At 45.1% G+C, this 22,451-nt stretch overlaps 1 protein-coding gene across 1 annotated transcript in view; it reads right to left on the reverse strand.

Annotated features, from left to right (window-relative positions):
• Positions 1 to 3,744: 3,744 nt before the first annotated feature.
• Nck2 (NCK adaptor protein 2) overlaps positions 3,745 to 22,451 on the reverse strand; it is a 120,920-nt gene continuing 102,213 nt past the window's right edge. The window contains exons 4-5 of the mRNA XM_034521870.3: positions 19,427 to 20,148; positions 3,745 to 5,138 (exon numbers count right to left, since the gene is read on the reverse strand). Of these exons, the coding sequence (XP_034377761.1) occupies positions 4,944 to 5,138; positions 19,427 to 20,148 (917 nt within the window). The 3' untranslated portion in view covers positions 3,745 to 4,943. The remainder of the gene's footprint in view (positions 5,139 to 19,426; positions 20,149 to 22,451) is intronic.

Below are 22,451 nucleotides of genomic sequence, written 5' to 3' on the forward strand. Positions count from 1 at the left end.
GGGAATTCCAAAGCACTTGTAGAAATAAGTCCTTTTGGTGTCTGTGACTAGATGGGAGTTCCAGGGAGAAATTATTTTCATACTCTATATTATCACCAGCACATGTGATCTGAAATCTCAGGCCACCCATTACAATTTAAATTAGGTAACAATTTAGTTTGCAGACTTATTTTTTTTTCTTTATTAAACCCATTTAATAGTCTGAACAATGGTTCTAATCCCTGTACATATTATAGAAAGCATGCAAAGCAGTTAGCCTCATCAAATGTTTAAGGCTGTCTTTAAATTGTTGCCATGAGGTATGTAGGGCTGTACCAGTGATCAATAGGCCACTGAATCAGTTTTGGAACCTGCTGAAAGCTATACCACAGGTAAGGGTATAACTTGGATGTGTGCCTTTGTGGATTCTGAAGTGAGCAATTCCTTTAGCACCAGAGGAGGACAGGTGCTTCATACAAGTTCACTGGCTCTTCAGACTTGAACCTGGACCTTCCTCAGGTCATTAACTAAGCTTGTGATATCTTTATCCACAAGCAGTCTGAGGACAAGATCTGATGCTCTGGTTCCCGCCTTGGGGTGCAATTTTTGATCATCTAATGCCTGCCTCTGGGAAAGGGAATCTACCATCCACCCGCTCATCTACACATTTTATCTATCTATCTATCTATCTATCTATCTATCTATCTATCTATCTATCTATCTATCTATCTATCCGTCCATCATCTATTACCTTTTTAAGGTTTTCAGATTTGAGCGTTTTAAATTTGAGTGTTATGATGGCATGTGCTCCATGTGTGTGCCTAGATATCAAAAGAGGTCCTTGAATCCTCTGAAGCTTAAGCTGCTGACAGCTGTGAGCTGCCATGTGGGTGACAGGATCTGAACCCTGGTCCTCTACAAGAACAAGTACTCTTAACCACTGACCCATCTCTCCAGTTCCTACGCTATGTTTCTAAAAGCTGTCAAGATCACTAGGCACAACTCTCTTCAGGAATCAGCCATTTAGTGTCAACTGGCAGCTTTCTCCAGAACGTACTGCTTTACTTGGGATTTTTATTGCTGTGTTAAAACACCATGACAATAAGCAAATGGAGAGGAAAGGGTTTATTTCATTTTACAGTCGTAGTTTATTATGTAGGAAAGTTGGGATGGGTGCAGAAGGCAGGAACCTGGGGTCAGAAACTGAAGCACAGGCTAAGGAGGAATCCTGCTTTCTGCCTTTTTTTTTTTTTTTTTTTTTTTTTTTTAAATAGCCCTCAGCTCAGCATGGCCCTGCTAGGAGCTCAGCCACATCAGTAAAGAGATTGGCTCACAGGCCAATCTGGTGGAGGCATATTCTCAATTGAGGTTCCTTCTTCTCAAATGATTACAGCTTATGTCAAGTTGACATAAAACTAACTAGGACATTTGTATAGCTAGGCTTCTGTCTGGGAGCTGTGTTACAGTTTAAAGTTTGCCCTGTTCAAGATATGTGTGTGTGTGTGTGTGTGTGTGTGTGTGTGTGTGTGTGTGTGTGTAGGTGATCTTCCTAAAGCTTTGAGCAGGCTACAACAAAACCCAGATGTAGGGCTGGCCGACTTACAATGGCATCTGGTAGGACCTTGTCAAAAATTCAGAGAAGCTGGGTGTGGAGTTACACACTTGTGAGGGCAGGACTTAGAGGCTAAGGCAGGAGGAGCACAAGGTCAGCTTGGAACACGTAGCAAGACCATGTCTCAAAAACAAAAACTTCAGAGAAATGAGGTAAAGCTCTGTGGTCAAGTACACATTGTACAAAAGACCTTGGTATGATTCCCCAGAACCAAAATGGTGGTGGAGGGGGTCGAGTTCATAGGCACTGTATGCTTGGCATGTTCAAGGCCCTGAGTGCAACTCCAGCACCAACCCCAGCTAAAACCCATAGACATTTCCTGCCTTGGGATTAGAGTGGCTGGGGCACCCTTGTGAAGCAAACCTGGTGGTGAACCAAAAACCCAATAGTTGAAGGAGTTGCTCTTAAAAGGGCAATGCCAGGATCCTCAGAACAACAGGTGCACAATCTGGAGATGGATTCTGTATTTTCAGTCATTTGCTCTAATACTGAACTTTTGCTTTATCTTCAGGTGGAGACAGCCACTCCCCACCCCCGCCACACACACAAAAATGTTAAAGCTGAAATACTTCAAGGAGAGTTTCTCAGGATATAGTTCGTCAAGTTCTGGAGAGGTGGTCATTTATTGCACTGTGGGGCCTTAATGGTCCTGAACTTTCAAAGACAGAGGAGCTCTTGAAGTTGGCTGGAGTAATTCTTTCATCTTGAAGTCAAAGGCTCTAGGGTACACTAGTTCTAGGACATCTAGACGAAGAACACACTACAGCAACTCCAGTGGGGTCTTCTAAGAAAAGTCCACTAATGAAAGAGAGGGGTCCACCAAGTCAGGAAAACAGTGAGCCAACCCCATGACACACAATAGCACTGACACAGCATCTGAAACACCTTCCCTTGAGCTAAACCTACCTTAGGCAGCCAGATGACTCTTACAAGGCAGTGTGTGGCAAGACCAAAGGCAACTGTCAACAGTGATCAGTCTTAAGAAAGCCCAGAAGTTCTAGAGTTTATCTTCGGCTCTTTAGTGACTTGTTTCTCCCTGAATTGCTGTGCAGTCACTCACTAGAGGCCTTCTGGCAGAAGGCCAAAATGTAACACTCAGCAGGTAGGCATGACAGTTCACAGTGACTTCTGCCATCTCTGCAGGTGAGGAAGAGAACAGATGTCTACGATTATGACCTGTGTCACTCATCTGAATGAAGGCCTGTTCCCTATAATCAGGGGACCCAACCTCAGTCATCAGCCACACACCCTCAAGTGACTTCAATACACAGTAAAAAGGCTGGGATTGTTAGGGCACAGTCCTGTATCAGTGTTCTTGCTCATCTACAGAGTAGCCATGCACCTTGTGAACTGATTTTAGCCCGTCTTCACCTTTAAGATGGGCATGCATGTCAGTGGGGTCACCTCACAAGGTTGTGAGTAATGCATGACACCAAGCCAGCACATAGGACACATTCTTGCACTTGGTAAAGTAAATAACCGAACAGTAAACACTGATTGAGGCCACAAGGTTTTTAAAGACAGCCAGAAAACTCTGGCTTAACTATATACTTTTAAACCACTAATTTCCAAAGAGCAAACATCAAGCTTACACAATGTGGCCAGCAGGGGTTGCTGAGACGGCTTGGCAAGCAAAGGTGCATGCTCTGCAAGCCTGATGACCAGGGTTTGACCCCCAGATTCCATATAAAAGTGGAGAACCAATACATGCTCCTGCCTCATACATACATACATACATACATACATACATACATACATACATACTACTACAGAACAAAAATGTGTAGCAAAATACACAAGTAATCAATGTGCTAAAGTGCTCTGAGAGCACTCATTTGTGTGCTTGTGATGTGTGAACCAGTCCACGTACACGTTCATGTGCCTTCGGAGGCCACTATCTACTTTCTTTTGAGCCCGGTGCACATGGACTGGTTAGAATGCCTCAGCAGCAAGCTCTGGGGCTACCTTTAGTGCTAGGATTAGACACATGTGACCAACATTCGATTTTCTGTGGGTGCCAAGGATCTGAAGTCAGGTCCTCATGCTTGGCCACAGCAACAAACCATCTTCCTTTTCTGGTTTGTTTTCTATGACTCCTATAGCTGCTCCTTCGCCAGGAGAGAGTCAGGTCTTCCAAAACACAACACACAGCCTTGTCATAATACTTTTTTTTTATTACAATATTCAAAAAACTGGGTATGCAAGTTTAGGGGATCCCAAGACCCCTTCTTCAATTGTAGGAATGTGCCATCTCAAGACTCTATAGTCAAACTATAAAGAAGTTCAAATGTAAAGAAAAATGAAAATGCAATTTCTTCATAAACATTCTGTTACTACTAATCACATATTCTTTTGTAAACCCTGAAAAATTTCCCTGTAAAGCAAATAATATATATATAATATACACATATTATATATATATATATATAGTGTATGTATAAAGTATTGGTAGCTCCCCTTCCCAAGAGATCAGCTGTTTTCCTTAATCATCTGTTATTAGTGTCAACAAACAGCTACAGATACATATTACTTTGAGAATTAAATACATCATTGTGAAATTCAAACAAGCCAAAGGGCAAAAGCACTATGTGGATGGCACACCTGGGGTACACCACCAGAGCATCTTCCTTTCTGCGTTGCCATCTCCCGCTTTTGCAGACCAACTCTCACCAAAACCCTCTTTTATTGCAAGCACAGCCTCAAAGGCACTGGACAGTTCCCTCACCACCGTCTCCCCAGGGTTTCCAGTATTGCTATCCGCACATTTTTGGACTCCTGCAGAACCTGGAGCCACAAAAAAACAAAAACAAAAACAACCCCCCCCCCAAAAAAAATAAACAAAAAAAGCAGGCCCAGGACACAGGCTGCTGGCCTGGACCAGCATAGCTGATGAGAGGCACCAAACACCCGTGGACACAGCTCTTGGAGTGTGTGCCAAGGTCACATATTCACTACATACAGACTCACTATCCTCTGAATAAGCCCCAGTCTCTCTCTCTCTCTCTCTCTCTCTCTCTCTCTCTCTCTCTCTCTCTCTCTCTCTCTCTCTGTGTGTGTGTGTGTGTGTGTGTGTGTGTGTGTAAGGATTCAAACAGACTGTTTCCAACTGAAAGGAGAAAAGTGAGTAGCTTGCTCCCTTTGACCCTCACCCCCAGAAGGTGGTGGCCATGGGCATGGCTATGAGGGCCTAGGTTGCTATGGTTGACCAACAGGGCTGAAAAGAAGGACAGACTGGGCCACAGAGGTGATCCAGGCCACATGGGTGGAAGTGGCCAGAACTGCTGGGCTCTGGGAGGCGGAGGTGGCAGCGAGGCCCACAGTGGGCAGGGCATGAGGGGGCCAATGGCTGCTTTCATTGCAGGGCTCGGACGAGGTAGAGCTTCTCTCCGTGCTCGCTGGTGAAGATGGGGGCCTTCTTGTAGTGCTCCACAAGCTCGTCCATGCTGTGGAACCGCCGCTGCCCAATGCAGTACACGCTGTCCACCAGCTGCACCTTGAAGTGCTTGTTCCTCCCTGATGCTTTGAGAGACACGGAGAAGTCACTGGGCTGAGGAGGAAGCAGAAGGGAGTTACCAGGAGGGTAGGCACCTGCGGAGACCAGGGTCTGCCTAGCAAGCACTGCATTCACCCAGTGTCCTCAGACTGAATGGCAGCCCAAGGATCTCAGGATCACAGTCAAGCGCTAATGAAATTCTCCTTCACACAGATTCAGGGATAAATGCACTCTGGGTCTCTGACACGTAGGAACTCATTACAGAGAGAATGACAGCTGGGTTAACCTTGAGGCAGAAGAACCCTGAGATTTCCATTTCCCCAAATTATGTCTGACAAACTGGGAATTATTCAAAGTGATTTTCATGCAGGCAGAAAACTGTCAGTGTTTCTTCTGATTTCTATTAAAATTTAAGCTCTTTAACAATAGATACTGTGAAGGCAGTGGACAACGTGGGTGTATTTTAAAGAGTTTGTGATGTCCCAGACATGGCTCCACAGTGGTTCAAGCAGTGAGAAAAGGCTACATTCAGTGATGAGCTCAGAGACTTAATTATCGAGTATATTTTGGGGTATGCTAGTGTTTTAAATAAGGTTCGTCACCTAGTTCATTTCCTAAAAGCTAACAGGAAGGCTATTTAATAGAAGTATCAATTGATTCAATGTTTACTAAATGCTGATTGTGTGTCAGGCAGCCTATGCCCTGCACATATACACAATGCACAGCCTTTACCACCAGCCAGTGAGGAAGGTGGGTATGGAGGTTGTTCTGTGAGTGTGAGTAGCCACAATTTAGGCGTTGTACTTGTGTGGATGAGGGAGTGTGTGCATTTGTGAAAGCTGCATGTAAGAGTCAAGTCGATAGGAATGTGAAGTACATGTACGTCTGTGTGTGTGTGAGTGTACATGTTTGAGCACTTGTGGTGGAGTTAGGAAAGGCCTCTACAGACAACGGAGCTGAGGCTGAGCTACGGCAGTGGCTTGCTTGCACTTGTGTATGAGTCCTATGGTGGGGAAAGGAGCACCTACTATTCTGCAGGACTAAAAAGGCAGTGTGGTTCAATAAGAAGGGAAGAGACTCAGACCTTGGATCCCTTTGACTCCCACTCACGGTTGTTTCTGAACTGTGCTCTGTCCCCTGATTGGCCAGCCTCTATAGGCTCTTCTCCAAAGTCTAGTTGCCTAGGCAGGGTCAGGATGCCCCTCAGGGCTCACCTTGAAGCAATAAGTCTACACCCATGACAGGATCTCCTCCTAAGTCTGCTCCTGCTTGTTCCCATCCCTAGAGACTTGCTCTACTCGGGAGACAGTAGCTGGCCCTCTCTCCCAGCAGGACCTCCATGCGAAACTAACAAAACCCAGTGGCTTGTCTGATAAGGTGGGCAAGTCCTACAAAGAGCCCATGTTTACTCTTGGTCACTTCAAGATAGGAGCCTGGAACAGTTCAAACTTAGTAGGCAGCAGGGTTACCTAGCAGCCACAGCTACTTGAAGACAGGAATGATAATGATAGCCGTTTGAATTTTTATCTCTGGGGGGCTGGGTGGCTTGGAGGAGGCCCAGTAAGAGTTGGGCCTTGGGGTCTATGTGTTCAGCATTATGGTCATGCATGAGCCCCTGGGTAGGCAAGACACAGAACCTGACACTTTTTTCAAAGAATCATGGAACTCTGATGTCACAGTTGTGCATGCCAACTGGCCCCAAGTACATCATCTATAACAACAGACAGACCTTTTTATGCTACAAGGTCCCCAGTAATGCTGAAAAGTGTTGTTTGTTTTTTTTGGAATATTCAAATTGCCAGCACCATTGTTCCTGACTTGTGATGTCAGTATTAAATAGATTACTTGAATGTAACCATGTGATATCCCAAAGGTTGACCAGATAACCTAGCTACAGATGGATACAAATTAGGAGCATGCCAACGAGCTCCATCAACACCATCTACAATAGATAGTTATGTTCCAAGGTCCCCAGTAATGCTGAAAAGTGCAGTTTGTTTCCTTTTGGAATATTTAAACTGCCAGCACCTTGTTCCTGCCTTGTGATGTCAATATTAAATAGGGTTAACTTGAATGTAACCATGTGATAGTCCAACCATTGACCTGATAACTGAGATAGCTACAGATGGATACAAGTTAGCCTCAGTATTCTGGGTGGCCCACGTGGAAAGTGAACAACAGGTGCTACTTAAAAGGCACACACTGCACACACTGGCCTTCATCAATTACTGACAATTGAGTACAATGAAACATGCAAGTTAGGAGCCGATCAATTCTCTTCCAGAGGGTCCATGGGGATTATATTTTATCCCCTCGCTATTAATATTCTATAAGTAGGTATGTTCTAAGATGGGGCACCCTCCCTGTGTCAGCTTGCCAGACTGTTCTACTTGGATGACTCTTTAATAAACCAAGACAAAGCAGCTTTGTTTTTAGGGGTGGTAACTGGGGATGGCTGTAGCAGACATATGATATGCCTTGTGTTTGTTAACTAGGATGACTTTCTGAACGGGGAAATTTGCTTTTAGTCAAATTCTTAATTTGATACCATGATGTGTTGTATGAGCTTACTTCAGTACAGCAGTAAAATGATGCAGCCGGGAAAGGAATTTTAATTTCATGGGCTTTTTGAGTGAAACCCTAAAGTCAAGGGTACACAATCAACTCTTGCTAAGCCGGAATACCAGGGAGTCTACTGCATTCTTAATTCAAATTGATAAGACTTTCCTCAGGCAATCTGAAAATGAACAATCAAAACCAGTAGACACCTCTTCATGTTATAGGACCCTATTACCTCCCAACAAAATGTTTAGATTTTAGATTTTTTTTTTTAAATTGGAGTATTTGCATATACAATAGTTTGGGGATGTGACCGGAGTCTGAAATACTAATTTAAGTTTCAGATAAGCCTTATATATATATAGCATGATTAACAACTCCCTCCCTTCTTCCCTTCCTTTCTTTGCCAGATCTGAGGAGCAAACCCACTGAACTAAATGCCCAACCCTGATAGTATAAGTTTTTTAAAGTATTTTAAAATAATGTTTTACTTTCACCCATGTCAGATTATAAATAAGAGACCCCTTCCTCAGCACCTCTGGTCCCCTGTTAACATGCTGTCCGGAGATGACAGAACTCAGTGACCCCCAGATCAGTGTCATCTGGGGACTTTATGAAGGGAGGTTTTTAAGCCTGCTCCAGAAACAGAAACTCACCAATAGCAGGACCAGGTCACCTGTGTGGGAGGCTACAGCCACCCGGGTTTCAACAGACCTTGGGCCAAAAGTACTGTAATCACTGATAAATAAATGTGCAAGCCACTAGAAAAGATGTGAATCTGATTCATGAGCAAAGCAGTGCAGAAATGGAGGTCAAATGGCCAACTGCCCTGGTAGTCTACAAAGATGCCTTTCTTGTTCTGTCTGTCCAGTCCCGGTGGAAAGCTTCCCCTGTGGGATAGCTAGGGCATTTGGGAAAGGGTTAGTACTTACTCCTATCACATGACCTAACCCCTGAATCTACTGGAGTTGGGAGCTATTCTGGACCCCAAACAAATCTACCTCAAAGAACAGCACCAGGCAGTGGAACGAGACCTAGAAAGATTACCCATCTGTCCTCCCCGGTCTGTTCCGAACCTCTTGTGCCTGCTTTTAGGTACATACTTAGGGAAAATAGATGAACTAGCCTGATGCCACATACCTCCTGTCAAAAACCAGTAAGGCACTGTGGTATGATCCAACACTTGGAAACAAAGATTGTCTTCTCGAGAGCCTGTGTACAGGCTTTTCAAACATACAGAGAACAGGGTATGAGAGTAGCTCCCCGGGAGAATGCTTATCTAGCATGTCTTACCTGCCTCTACCTTTCATCTCCAGCTCTATAAAACAAGACATAAGACACTGGTGGAGGCTGCAGTCATCAGGCACAATTTAGCATTTCCCTGGAACTACCCAAGGTCCTCTGCAAGGCTGTGTGAGTGTAAAACAACTGACTCAACCAGACAGAGAGTTCCAAAGGAGAACTCAAGATTGTCTTTGCCCATTTGGGGTTACGAAGAATGGATTGACACCTTCTTCTACCATTCTATATACTGTAAACCTTTCTATGTAGCCCTCAGACCTTTCTATGACTACGCTTTGGCTACGCTAAGACTGTACCTTTTCTAATCTGAAACATCTGCCTCTATGCCCTCTCTTTTTCTCCCATTTAGACTCCTCCCTGGGCTCCACAAGTTCTCCCAGCACTGAATCTGGTTGCTGTTCCTCTGAGCTGATGACTGGGCCTCCTTCACATTCCCTAATGCTGGACTGATCTGTCCATCTCTTTCTCTGCCCATTCCTTTGTAAGACATGGGTCTGTTTTCTTCATCTCCCAGTGGAAACCAAGAGAATTAACAATGAGTGTAATCCATCCACAGACATCAAGAATAATCTTTAATATTTTCTCTCCTTCATCTCTGAGAGCTTAATAAGTATTAAAGTGATCTGTTTTCTAAGCATGGTGTCTGTAAGGAAATAAGGGTAGAGGGAACCTTACACCTGCTTTTTAATTAACCTTAAAATTTATCATCCACTTTAGACAAGAAAAGAAATGTCCTATAAACCTGAGCCAGACTCTGCTCACTGTCAAGCATGAGTGATCTGCACTTAAGTTGATATTTTCTGCATCTCAAAGAGAGGGCAGTCTATTGGTTTCTTATCAAACCCTACATCCCCTCCCTTCTTTTCATTTGGGGAATTATTTTTTTTTCCTTTTTACTTCAGTAGGGTAAACATCCTTTGTCTGAAGATGTTCACTGATCCCCAAATGAAGAACCAATGCATGAGAGCTAAAATGGGCTGTACTGAGTAACACCTTGTTTGCCACCTTCCCTGGCTGTGCAGTGCAGCCTCTTTTTAAGTCAATGCTGACTGAAATGTTTCCAACAACGCTGGTGGCACTTGCTCTTTCTTTACTCCCCAGGCCTAAACAGAACCCACAGAACACCAAACATGCATTTCACTAGTGAGAAAGAAACTCATTTTAGTAATGAAAACTAATCCTCAACTAGAGAATAACTTCAAAGTCCCACCTGCCTAAAATGTAGAAACTATCAGAGGTCTCAAGATGATCTTTAGACAGAATTCTTCAGATATCTACCCTTTCCTGCCCACCTCCATAGCTTTCCCCAGTACAATATTTTAAGTACAGACTTTAAGAATATTGACCTTTGTCTGTCTACAGTGTTTTACTGCATATAATTAAATAACATGTTTTGTTTCTTTGTAGTTCTATAGGTTGATCTGGAACCTACCAGGGTCTTGAACTCTTCCTACCTCAGCCTCCTGACTGCTGGGACCATAGCTGTGAACTACTATGCCCAGTTTAAATAGTGGTAATAATTTTACCATGAAGTATGTTCAGGGGGCTTCAAACAAGCATACATCCCACTAGGCAGGCCTTCTCAAGTCCCAGCATCAGATTCACTGGAGGAGGGGCCTGGTACTCTGCATTTCTAGCAGGTTCGCTGCTGACAATGATGCTGCTTGTCTAAGAAGTCCTGCTGCTGAGCTCCTGGAGTGGATTCTGTTTCATGCCTGATGCTTATCGCAAAACTAGAACTTTAAAAAGTGAAACAGTGCAGCGAGGAAGGTGAATGTGGGATTCCACCATGGTTACCACACATTACATTTAACGAGTGCAGCAGACTCCAAGGCATAAAAATGCTACTTCTAACTCCACTGCTCCTGTCAGTCATGCCATCAGGCTTTGTCAAGGAAATGTTGAGAAACATCCCTGTGGGAAACATATGTAGGTCTTCAAAAAATTAAAGTTGATTTATCATCTGATTCAGCAAACCTACCAACGGGTATACCTAAGAGAATTCAAAGTAGAAGCTTAAAGAAGTATTTATATACCCACGGTCACAGCAGCCTTATTAATAATTAAAAAACAAAACTAGAAACACCCTGATAATCTACCACCAGATGAATAGTTATAGAAAATGGAGTATTACCCACTATTGACGGACAGTTTCTAAAATATCACAACATAAATGAACCCTGAGGACATTATAACTGAAATAAAATCAGGGACAATCACCACAAAATTCCACTTATAAGAGGCCCCTAAGTATAAAAACTCAAAAGTGGGAAAGGAATCTCAGGGAAAAGGGCAGTTGGGGATCAGCATCTGATGAGGATGGAGTTTCAGTTTGGGACAGTAAGGAAGCTCTGAAGAGTGACTGACAGCTGCACAATGATGTGAAAGCATCCACGGACTGAAATGCACACTTAAAAACTGTTGAGACAGCCAATTTGGTTTTAAAGATATTTTAACACACACACACACACACACACACACACACACACACACACACACACACAGAGAGAGAGAGAGAGAGAGAGAGAGAGAGAGAGAGAGAGAGAGAGAGAGAGAGAGAGAGAAAGGTAAAGGTTTAATGACAATCTACAAAAGATCTGAGAAACTTTGATGGGAATCCAGGAAACGGAAGTACCACAGTGGGTGGGGAGGCCGCTCCCTTCCTACCACAGAAGCCACCAGCAGTGGGCATGGGAAGTCATGGGGAGGAGGCACTGTCCCCAAGTGGTGCCTCTTGGAGATCAAACAGAACTTTTGCCCACTTGAGACACCTGCTATTTCCGTTTTTCTTAGGGACCAGAAAAAAGTTGAGATGGCCCCAGCATCAAGGACTCTAGCTCGTTCTTCTACAAATATCTCTTTGTCTACCTCTCAAAAACCCTAGGGACACTTGCCTGCCTATGGTTGCCAGAGCCACTGTGCTTCTCTGGAGCAGATGGCATTAATAACACGCTGGGGACAGAATGCAGCCACAAGGACAAACTGAAAGCGGTTATAAAGCTAACTGTTCTAGTTTCAATCTATCACAGTTCCTTATTCTTTGAGGATGCTAAGTCTGCAACAGTGAGCTGGCAGTGAACATGTCAACTGTAAGTGACACTCTGCAGCTTCAGGACAGCCCTCTTACTGCTATGGAGGAGTCTGGGCCTGGGCTGGGTGAGTGGCTGCCTTGAACGAGCTCTATGATGATTTTATCTGCACGTCCCTTTAAACATAAAGCTTTCTTGTGGAATTTCTTTGGGGAATGGCAAAGAACTCTTCATAGGACACTGAAGTAGCTTCTCAAGTGTGAGGCAGGGAGTATCCACTCCTACTTCTCCACAGCAGAAGGGCCCCGCATGGGCTTGCTGATCTACAGACCTCTTAGTCTTTACTCTGCTCTGCATGTGTTTTATTAAAGACGAACACATCTGGAGTCCTTGTCTACAGTTTCATCTCAAGACTACTTTACATAGCATGCTTGTGGGACTGCCAGCAGGCAAGCCAAACTCTTACAAATCCTTTCTGTGAGGCAAAGGAAAGCCTCCATCTGTAAGACACACACTCGTGTCTACTGCAGCCATGGTAAAAAAAAAAAAAAAAATGCAAACCAGACAAAAACCAAATAGCAAAAAAGCCAACCCCAGAAGCCCCCCCCTCAGTACAGTTCACACATTAGCCACATGGGCACTTCAGGGAGTCAAGTGATAAAGGTGTATTTATTTGATCCTGGGTTTTAAGTTTCTTTTTTTCATCGTACTTTTACATAATCTGGGTGAAAAACATTTCTCTCCTGAACTAACAATTTTGCAAGAACTTTACATAAATCTTTATGCAAAAAGGAGCTATTGATCTAAGGGATTTTAATGAGAACATTGCTGAACACTCTTAAGGGTGAACTGCCAATCTGACATTTTAGTCTGAAGAGCTGCTTTAGCTGACAGTGGATGACTTCCTCTCCCCTTACCATGCTGGCAGTGCTAGCATCCAGACCCTTTAGCAGCAGCAGCAACAGTCCGCCAGAGGCCAGGGGTCTGACCCACTCCAGCTAGCAATACAATCAACCCTGCACATGAACAGAACATAGGAGGGACTGGGCAACCCTATATAGCTCTGTTAGGCTTAGAGGAGAATCTTTCCACTGCACATACTCAACTTACCTCCAGAGAGGCCTAACAGGTTTTAGGCTTCAATGCCAAGCATGGTTAAGTATTCCTTGGGCTAACTCTCATTGAAAGGATTGTGCAGGGGGATAGAAGAAGCACCTGGCGCAAGCCTGGAGGCCAGCCAAGACTTCTTCAGAAGATGGGCAGAATGGAATTGGAAAGATTTGTGTTTCCCAAGATGGTACGTATGTCATGCTACAGAAGGTAGGGGTGTGGCGTGCTCTCCGCATTTGTACTGAGCTCTGGACAGGCAAAAGCCAAGCTGGAGGAAATGATGGCTCTGAGTATGTGACCTGTGAGAGCTAGACACAGTGCTGGGTAACTGAGAGGCTACCACAAGATAAGGATGATGAGCGCAGGATGTTTTATCGCCACTGTCCAGACAGCTGTGGGCTCAGAGGACTAGTCTCACAGATACATTGTGATTCCCACGTTGTTGTAGGCTGTTCTCCATTTTCTCCATTCCTACAGTTCTACATTTCACTCAGAGAGGTTAACATCAATTCAGCACTGTAGGTCTAGTATGCATTCTTCAAAAATACTTGGGACCAGAAACTCTAGAGTTTGGAGTATGTGCATGTGCATGATTTTTGAGTAAGAGCTAGCCTCTCAAACTGATCGCATCCTTTTCACAGGTCCCGGACAGTGGCATGCTGTCTGTTTTAAAGTGAGTACTGAAGATCAAAGGCTGGTGAGGAGGTGTCTGCCTCCAAGGGCTCTGGCTCACTTGAGAATGAGTGAAACAGCCAGGCAATGAACAATGGCTCTTAGAAAAAAAGCCCATTCTAAACGTGTACAGCCTTCTAAGTTTAAGATTCAATTGTAAGTTCCTATTACTGATGAGAACATTTATATATCACACTGAACACTGGGAAGTCAAGTTGGAACCTAACTAGAGGCTTCACACCTACTGACTAGGTTCATGGTACTGGAAAATAGTCTGCACACTACCAGAGGAGAAAGGCAGTCATCAACCTAGCTACAAACCCTGGGATCTTCAACAGTGACCTGCCCACAGATATGCCGGAACAGTAGTGGTATAAAAACATTGCAGAAATACGCAACCATTGTATCACTGGACTTGAAGCTCATTCCATGAGACAGAACTCATGCTTGGCTACTGCTTTAGGTGGCCAAGAACTTGTGACTGGACAGACCACGAGCCTAGGAGAAAACCAAATACTATTGTTCTTCTGCAGTAGCATAGCAATAAAATGGCCCCTAATGACATACTGCCATACCCACGGCTCAGTGCTTTGCTCAGCCATCACAGAAGCTTCCTCTTTCCGTGGGTGGTAACTGATACAGAGACTCACAACCGGACAATGTGTTGAGAACGAGAGATTTTAGAACACTCAGGACTAACAAGAACATCTTCATCAAGCTCCTCCCCTTAGGGCTTAGGGATCTGTGTAGAAAAGGAGGTGGGAAGATTGTAAGAGCCAGAGGGAGATGAGGACCCTAAGGAAAGAGTGTCTTCCAGACACATCAGGACTGAGGCACATATGATCTCTCCCAGAGGCTGTGGCAGCAAGAACAGGGCTTGTCCATGTGTAAGCTAGATGGCCTGCCTACCTCTAGCCTAGCCTAGCCCTACCTCTGAGGAGAAAGTGGACATAGGGTTCCACCTCTAACCAAGAAGCTCTCTGTAACTGTCAGCCAATTCAAAAGTAAAAGATTACTTTTCTCCAATGGAGTCTAACTGGACACAGTAACCGCATTTGAGGGTAAGCCTCATGCCCCGCAGTGGACGACCCACACAAAACAAATGAACTCAACAGTATCTTTGGAAATTTTTTTGTCTCACATTTTGTTTGTTTTCTGTCTTCGTGGTCTTTTGGATGTACATTATAATTTCTCATTTTGTGTTTTTGTATGTGTGGGGTTTTTTTTCTTTAAAAATTTTTGTTTGATATTTTTTTATCCCCTGTTTAAGAGAGAAAGAAAGGGAGGGAGGAGACATGGAATGTAGAGATGGGTAAGATTCAGGGTAGGGGAAAGCAGCATCAGAATATATTAGATTAAAATAATTTTAAAGAGTAAGAATAGGTAGGTTTACAGTTAGAAAATTTTCATTTGGTAGTGTACAAAAAGCCCGACCAAAAAATGACTTTTCCCAAAACAGGACGGCAATGGCTGGTTTTAGGTCAATTCAACATAACCTAGAGTCATTTTGGAAGAGGGAGCCTGAAGTGAAAAAAAGTCTGCAACAGATTGGCTTGTGGGCAAGTCTGCTGTGCATTTTAACTGGTAAGTGATGTGAAAGGGCACAGCTTACCGTGGGCAGTGACACCACCAGGCTGGTGGCTCAGGTGTTATCAGTAGGCTGAGAAAGCCAGTAGGCGGCATTCCGTCATGGTTTCTGTGTCAGTTCCAGCCTTCAGGTCTCTCTGCCCTGATATCCTTCAACAATGGATTGTGATATGCAAGATATATGCTAGATAAACTGTTTCCTCCAGAAGTTTCTCTCAGTCATGCTGTTTATCACAGCAATAGAGACTCTAAGACAAGGAGAGATAAATACAGACGCTGTTCAGGGTAACCTGCTTTTTCCTAAGGCCAACTTGGTTAGGGGCTGAGCCATGGGCTACGGGGGGGCTGGACAACGCAAACCCTAAGGAACGGACTTGACTGCTTCTGTCTTCCATGCTGACCCAGAAAGAGCTTGAGAGGATGCTGAGAGGATGCAAGGGCAGTCATCTCTATAGTCACAGCTCCTGAGGGGATGTGGATCTGAACTGTACTGCAAGAATCCCCACCTTGACAGATGGGTCAATGGAGTCGTGGTTAGAAATGTTTCTATGAGAAATAAATTCTTAAAATGTCACAACTCAGTATTCTTAAACTATGGTCAGAAATCTTTCTGGGAGAAATACAATTATTTTGGTCTGGAAAGATGACTCAGAGGTGAAGAGTGCTGTTGGTTTTTTTCAGAGGATGCAGGTTCGATTCTCAGTATTCACATGGTGGTTCACATCCCTCTGTAACTCAGTGCTAGATCTAACACCCTCTTCTGGTCTCAAGAGCACTCCTCCACACATGTGGTGCAAAGACACACATGGTGGCAAAACATCCATATGCATAAAATAAAAAAAAATTAGATAAATAATAATTTGAAAACAAAGAACTCACTAGTTTTTATTTCCTAATCAAGTAGTATTAACTGGCTTTAAAGGGGGTGAATAAAACACCCACTGGTTTTGCCTGTGTGGTTAATAAAATATTAAATCTTCTTTATCAAAGGACTTTTTTCCTCTACCAAAAATGAGTGTGAAGCATGACACACATCAGTATCTAATAATAATTATCATGGCACATGATGCACTGGAGGGGACTTACTAGTTCTCTGAGGATTAAGAGTCTACAGAGGGAGCGCTTCCTACACCACTCCTGCAGATGCTGTCCTGTATCCACCCAGCACCTTCTCCACCTTTCAGGTCTCCTCACTTTGCACCAAATGCCTTCCGAGTACCTCGTACAAGGAAAGGGATCCAGTAACTGAGAAAATCAAACACTGGCACTCGTGCTGCTTGCCAGAAATTAATTTCAAGTACAGCCGCATAGATATGCCCATAGAGTCAATGGAGGCAAACATGTAAGGATTTGATGCCCATCCAGGGAAAGCAAAGCAGGGCTTCTGTGAATGTTCTGCGTTGGGCAGATTTAGTTCTCAAGCGTTGGTTGACAAGGGAAAATAGTGTGCTTCCTTTAGCTTTCAAGAATGGTCATTATAGATAAGCAAGCGGGAAAACAGCCAGAAGAGAAAGGATGGTGGGTATTGCACTTGGGGATGGGAGAGTCAAACAGGTCTGCTGGTTTCTTTCTTAGGCCAATACAATGCCAAATGAGTTCTGAATGCCTAGCACTCACCCAGCCTGGAGCGCACAGATGAAGCAATGCTCATTTTACTTACAAGGTACACCTCTCTCCTCAAAAGTACAGACTTTCTTGTACCCCAGGGATGGGGAGATTTTAATACTTCACAGAAAAACAGCCGACATTTATCAGTGTAGAACCTTTATCATCCAGAGCCTGATTCATTTACCTTGTAATCACCTGAGATACATTTTAATTGACTTGTATCAGGAAGATGTATTCCCCCAAACTATTGCTCACAATCAGGAGTCAGGCTTCCCACAGTCCCCACCTGCCCGCCCCCGCCGCCCCCATAATGGAGGCTACAGGCCTAAACGCACCTGCCTCAGTCCTGTGGGAGAGTCAAGCCTCTGGGAGGGAAAACCTCCTACACCCCAACCCTGTGACGTGCAATTAGATCATGAATTAATAATGTTCTGTGTGACCTGTGTTTGGCTGTGAACACGGGACAGGCAGCAGGAAGTGGAGAAGAATAAGCCAGAGAGTCACCATGCATCGACCAGGACAGGCCGTTCCCTGTCACAGCATGGAGCTACGAACAGACAAGACAGTAAGCTTGAATCTGGCCCATTCTTTCATCAGTGGATAAAACTTAACACAACTTGGACCTCTTAGCACACATACACAGCTTAACAGTCCCAAAAATGCGGGGGCAGAAGCCCCACACCAATGCAGCCCAATCAGTGTCTCTGGAAGTGACACATGTTCTAATAAAGTACTCTTTGCCCCCACACCCCCAGAAACAAAAGCCTGTCTTAACCTGGCAGAATAAAGGATGTCCACAAACAGGGTTAAAATAAACTCTAAATAATCAATGCCACCATATCTGCACACAGAAAATTAATGGCTCTTTTTTGGATTAGAAACTCCATCTGTCAATAAAGAGGCCAGTACCTTCCCATATGTGGTTCTTAGCCCTCTCTCTCCCAAGAAGCCACTCCAAACTCAACCATTTGGCTCTTAGGCACTCTGGACTGGGCATTTTGTATTTTAATTGGTTTTCCAGCGCCTGTCCTGTTTCTGCCCTGGTGCTGTCCTTAATTCCTCACAGGCCCAGAATGTGGTCTAAAAGCAGCCAGACACAGAGCCTCCAAGGCGTGAGAACAATGCCATGTGGAGCCTTCCCCAGCAAAGATGAACACCCTGGTCTTAATCAGGACATCTCAAGTATTCAGATTTCAGAGGCAGTCAGCATTCGGAGTCCTGCCTAAGAATATCTAAGGCTGAGGCCGGCTCTGAAAAGCTGCTGACACCATAAAGAGATCTGGTTTCCACGAGCTCAATGCCTCTTTTGCTATGAAGAACAGACTTCAGTGGGCCCTCTCCAGGAGGGGTTGTGACCTCCTCTCAGATCAGTTTTGTGTACACTGCTCACTGAGCTAGTAGGGCGGAACACGTACATTCTGCTTTTACAGTGTAGACATAAAACATGAAACGTAAGCCTGGAGAACTAGTAACCCTTGAACATACTGGACCAAACTCTTGCTTACAGGTTAAGAAGAGTCACTGCGAAAGTATCTACAAACTGTGTTAGTCCTAGGAAGCACACACAGTGAAATTGTCTGGTTCTTTCAGGTAGTCCCATCGAGCCACAGTGCCCCACAACCTGTTAGAGGGAGACTGGCTGTGCCAGACAGGTGGCCTCATTCCCTGGGCACTCTCTTCTGTTCAGTTCTGTTTGTAAGTACTTTAAGAGCTTTTCAGGGGTGAGCTTTTCAGTGGCTCTGCATGTAGCAGAGACAACCTTGGGATTATGCGGTTTACAAAGAAAAACAAACCAGCAACAAAAGGCTGTGTTGGAGGCCAGGCACCTGTTAGCTGAGAGCCTGTTGTACACGCGGATGCACATGGAGTCGTAGACTAAGTAATCCCAGGGGTTTTCTACACAGGCAGGAACCAGGAGGGAAACGGAAGCCTGTATCTCTAAACTGGAAAAGGTAAAGTCTTTCTACAGGGCCCAAACCATCCTGGAGAGCTGAGAATCACTTTTCTTCACAACCAGGAAAAGGAGTAGCAGCAGGGACTTCACAGTCTACCCAACCTAGGTTTGCTAAACCAGGAGTAGCCGGCTCTGTCAACATAGTATTTATCTAGTTTAGTATGTGCCCCCAATACCATTTTGCTATTTTAAGTACAGTCAGTGAACATGACATGGGACTGGTATACCAGTCATGGCACTCACACAATGTGGTTCTTTTTGAATACGGTTTCAAGAACTACAGTGGACACCTAAAACCATGGTAGATCAGAACCCTAGAAATAAGTTATGCCATGATCAAGCCTAACTTATAAGACTCGGTAAGACATTTAACAATGGAGAATCAGCCAAATGGACCGTAGTATCATTGAATATCCGCAGACCAGGGCTGGCTGGAGCCCCTGACCTCACAGGTCAGGGAACGGTGCATTTAGCATTCTTCTGGCAGTGTGGCTCCAGCACAGGAGCAGCTGGGCACTTACCGAGGACTCGCTGTCCCTAATGAGGAAGTCGCCCTCGACGCCCCGCTCATTGAGCGCACACTCGGCCTGGTGCCGTGTCACGTTGCCATAGTACCACTCACGACCAGCAAATCGCCCGCTGGCTGAAGGCCCGGTGTAGCTGATCTGGGGGGTGTGTGTGGGGTGCAGTGCAGGCCCATCACTGAGGACAACCACGTAGTTTTTGGGGACCAGGCCCACTTGGCCTCGGGCATTTTTGCATTTCCACCATTCAGGGTCATTCTCAGGCTTCTCAATCACCTCCATGGTCTCCCCCTTCTCGAAACTAAGCTCCTCCTCGGTGACCGAGCTGAAGGGGTACAGTGTCTGCACCACGTGCAGTACCCGTGCTCCTTGCCCATTGCTCAGCGCAGTGCCCCGACGCAGGCTCAGGAAGCTGGGGGCTTCAGCTGCAGCTTCGTCCGCCTCCTCCAGCACGTAGTTGGAGGGGAACCAGCCGATCTGCCCGTTGAAGCTGCCACGCCACCAGCCATCACTGCATTTCTCCATAACTGTGACACGGGAGCCCTTCACCAGGGACAGCTCATCCTCTCGTTCTGCTACATAGGCGAACTTGACAAAGGCTGGGATGTTGAGGTCATAGATGCGGTCAGCACCGCTGCCATTGGCTGGGTACTCTGCATCTGTGCTTGGCGTTGGGGACGCATCCCTGGCGCTTGGCTTCCTGCGCGTCTTTCCGAGGCCTGTGAAGACACAGCAAAGGGTTCAGTTGGTACTGGACACATGCTGTACACCATGACCACTTCTACACTATCAGGGCACAGAAGGTTTTAGCGGGGGCAGGGTTGGGTAGGACGCACAAAGACGTTACAAACGACAGCGACTAGCTGGGAAAAAAATGGTCCAGCTGTATGGCACAGATTAAAAAGTTATTAAAAGCTGATACTTACCAAAAGTAGTCTGTTCCATTTTACCCATTAATAAGTGTCAGTAGGTCTATGACACAGAAGATAACAAGAACAGAGAAAAGTAAATCCTTCTGAAAGAATGGGCAGCTTTATCAATCTCCTGGGTCTCAGGACTGAAAAAAAATGGCATAAAGGCACACAAAGGTGCCTGCACTTTGGCACTGGGTAAGAAGTTGGAGCAATTCTGCAATGTGCCAGAACTACACCAGAAGAGCCTGTATCCTATCTTTCATCCCTTTATCTCCATCCGGAACAGTTTGCCCCAAGACCCCTCCTCCTTCTTTGCTCCTCTGATTTCACTGCCCTCCTATCGCCTGGCTACAAGCTGGCCCCTCTGACTTCCTTCTCCATTTGCAATCTTTTTGCTCACAAAACAATGAACTTTTTTTTTTTTTTTTCCTAGAACAGACTGATGAATTAGTAAAAGATTTGCTGACATACTAAATCCAGGCAGAAGACTTTGAAGAGTGTTTATTTTTTCTCTTTTTCTTCCATTATTTTATTAACTTTGCATCCCAATCACAGCCCCCACCACTCCTCCCAGCCCTCCCACGGTCTCTTCCCCCTCTCCTTCCCCTCTGAGAAGGGGGAGCTCCCCCCACCCATCCTGGCACCTCAAGTTACTGCAGGACTAGGCACATCTCTCCCATTAGGGTCAGACAAGGTAGCCCAATTAGAGGAATGGGATCCACAGGCAGGCAACAGAGTCAGAGACAGCCCCCACTCCAGTTGTTGGGGGACCCGAATGAAGACCAAGCTGCACATCTGCTACTTATGTGTGGGGGGCCTAGGTCCTAAGTCCTAGGCTACAGGAGGGGCCCAATCCAAGCTCCATATGTCCCACTGCTAGGACTTTCAGCTACAGTCATGTTCAAAGACTCCCTGAAGTTTCCCCAATCCCAGGTCTCTGACTAGATGCCTCAGCTGTTAAAGGCTAGGCTCACAACCAAAAATATAAGACTTTGACTGAAAGAGCTGAGGAGCAACAGTGTCAACTGGCCAGAACTCCTGGAGCTCCCAGGGACTGGACCACCAACCAAAGAGTACACATGGAAGAACCCATGACTCATATGTGGCAAAGAATGGCTTTGGTGGACGTCAATGAGAGGAGTGGCCCTTGGGCCTGACGATGTTCAATGCCCCAGTGTAGGGAAATGTCAGGCAGGAAGATGGAAGTGGGTGGGTTGGTGGGAGAGCACCCAAATAGAGGCAGGGCGAGAGAGGATGGGATGGGGGGGGAGGGTGTTCCAAAGGGGAGACCTGGAAAGGGGAAAACATTTGAAATGTAAATAAAGAAAATACCCAATAAAAAAATAAGACTTTGAAGATTGTGATGGAAAACCTGTATGACTTTTCTCCTGGAATTTGACATATTTTATCAAATATTTTCTTAAGAGGCAGGTCTTCACATCCATTTCTCAAGGACCCAAGCCATATTCACTAGCCGTAAACAGCAAGCTCATATAAACATGGCAGACCAGAAATCCTATTAACTAGCGGGAGTACTCACTCCATCTATATCACAGACAGGACAAGTACTTTCCAATGGTGTCTCCAGAATCCTTATCCTCATAACTAGGGTCCCAACAACCAACTCCTGATGCAGGCACCAGCAGTGGGATCCTTCCTGTTGTCCCACCCAGAACAAACGTGCCTAGTATGTGCCATGTTGTACCAGTCCAGGCCCAGTGCACACTGGGGTATCTGTACCAATCTGCATGAGAGTTCAGCGACACAGTCCTCTTTCCCAGTCTCACGTTAACCATAAAACCATCCCTTACAGGACTGACCTGGGGTGTGAGCTTTCCAGCTGTATGTGCTGCTGGAGCTTGCTTTGCATAAGTCACACGAGTGAGAAGATCTAGAATTAGCCCATTAGAAACTTTCCAACTGCTAGCAAGCTATGCGTTGGGGCAGGTAAAGAAAGTATCACACTGTGCGAAGTAATGGCTTTATCTGCAGATTGCTCAATTATGTTTAAACTGCAACACTTTGGCATAAAAAACAACAAAACAAACAAACAAAAAACAGAACAAAGATGGAACAGAAAATCTTAGTGAAAAACCCCTAAACAAAAC

This window comes from Arvicanthis niloticus, chromosome 17 (assembly GCF_011762505.2).
Source record: "Arvicanthis niloticus isolate mArvNil1 chromosome 17, mArvNil1.pat.X, whole genome shotgun sequence".
NCBI lineage: Eukaryota > Metazoa > Chordata > Mammalia > Rodentia > Muridae > Arvicanthis > Arvicanthis niloticus.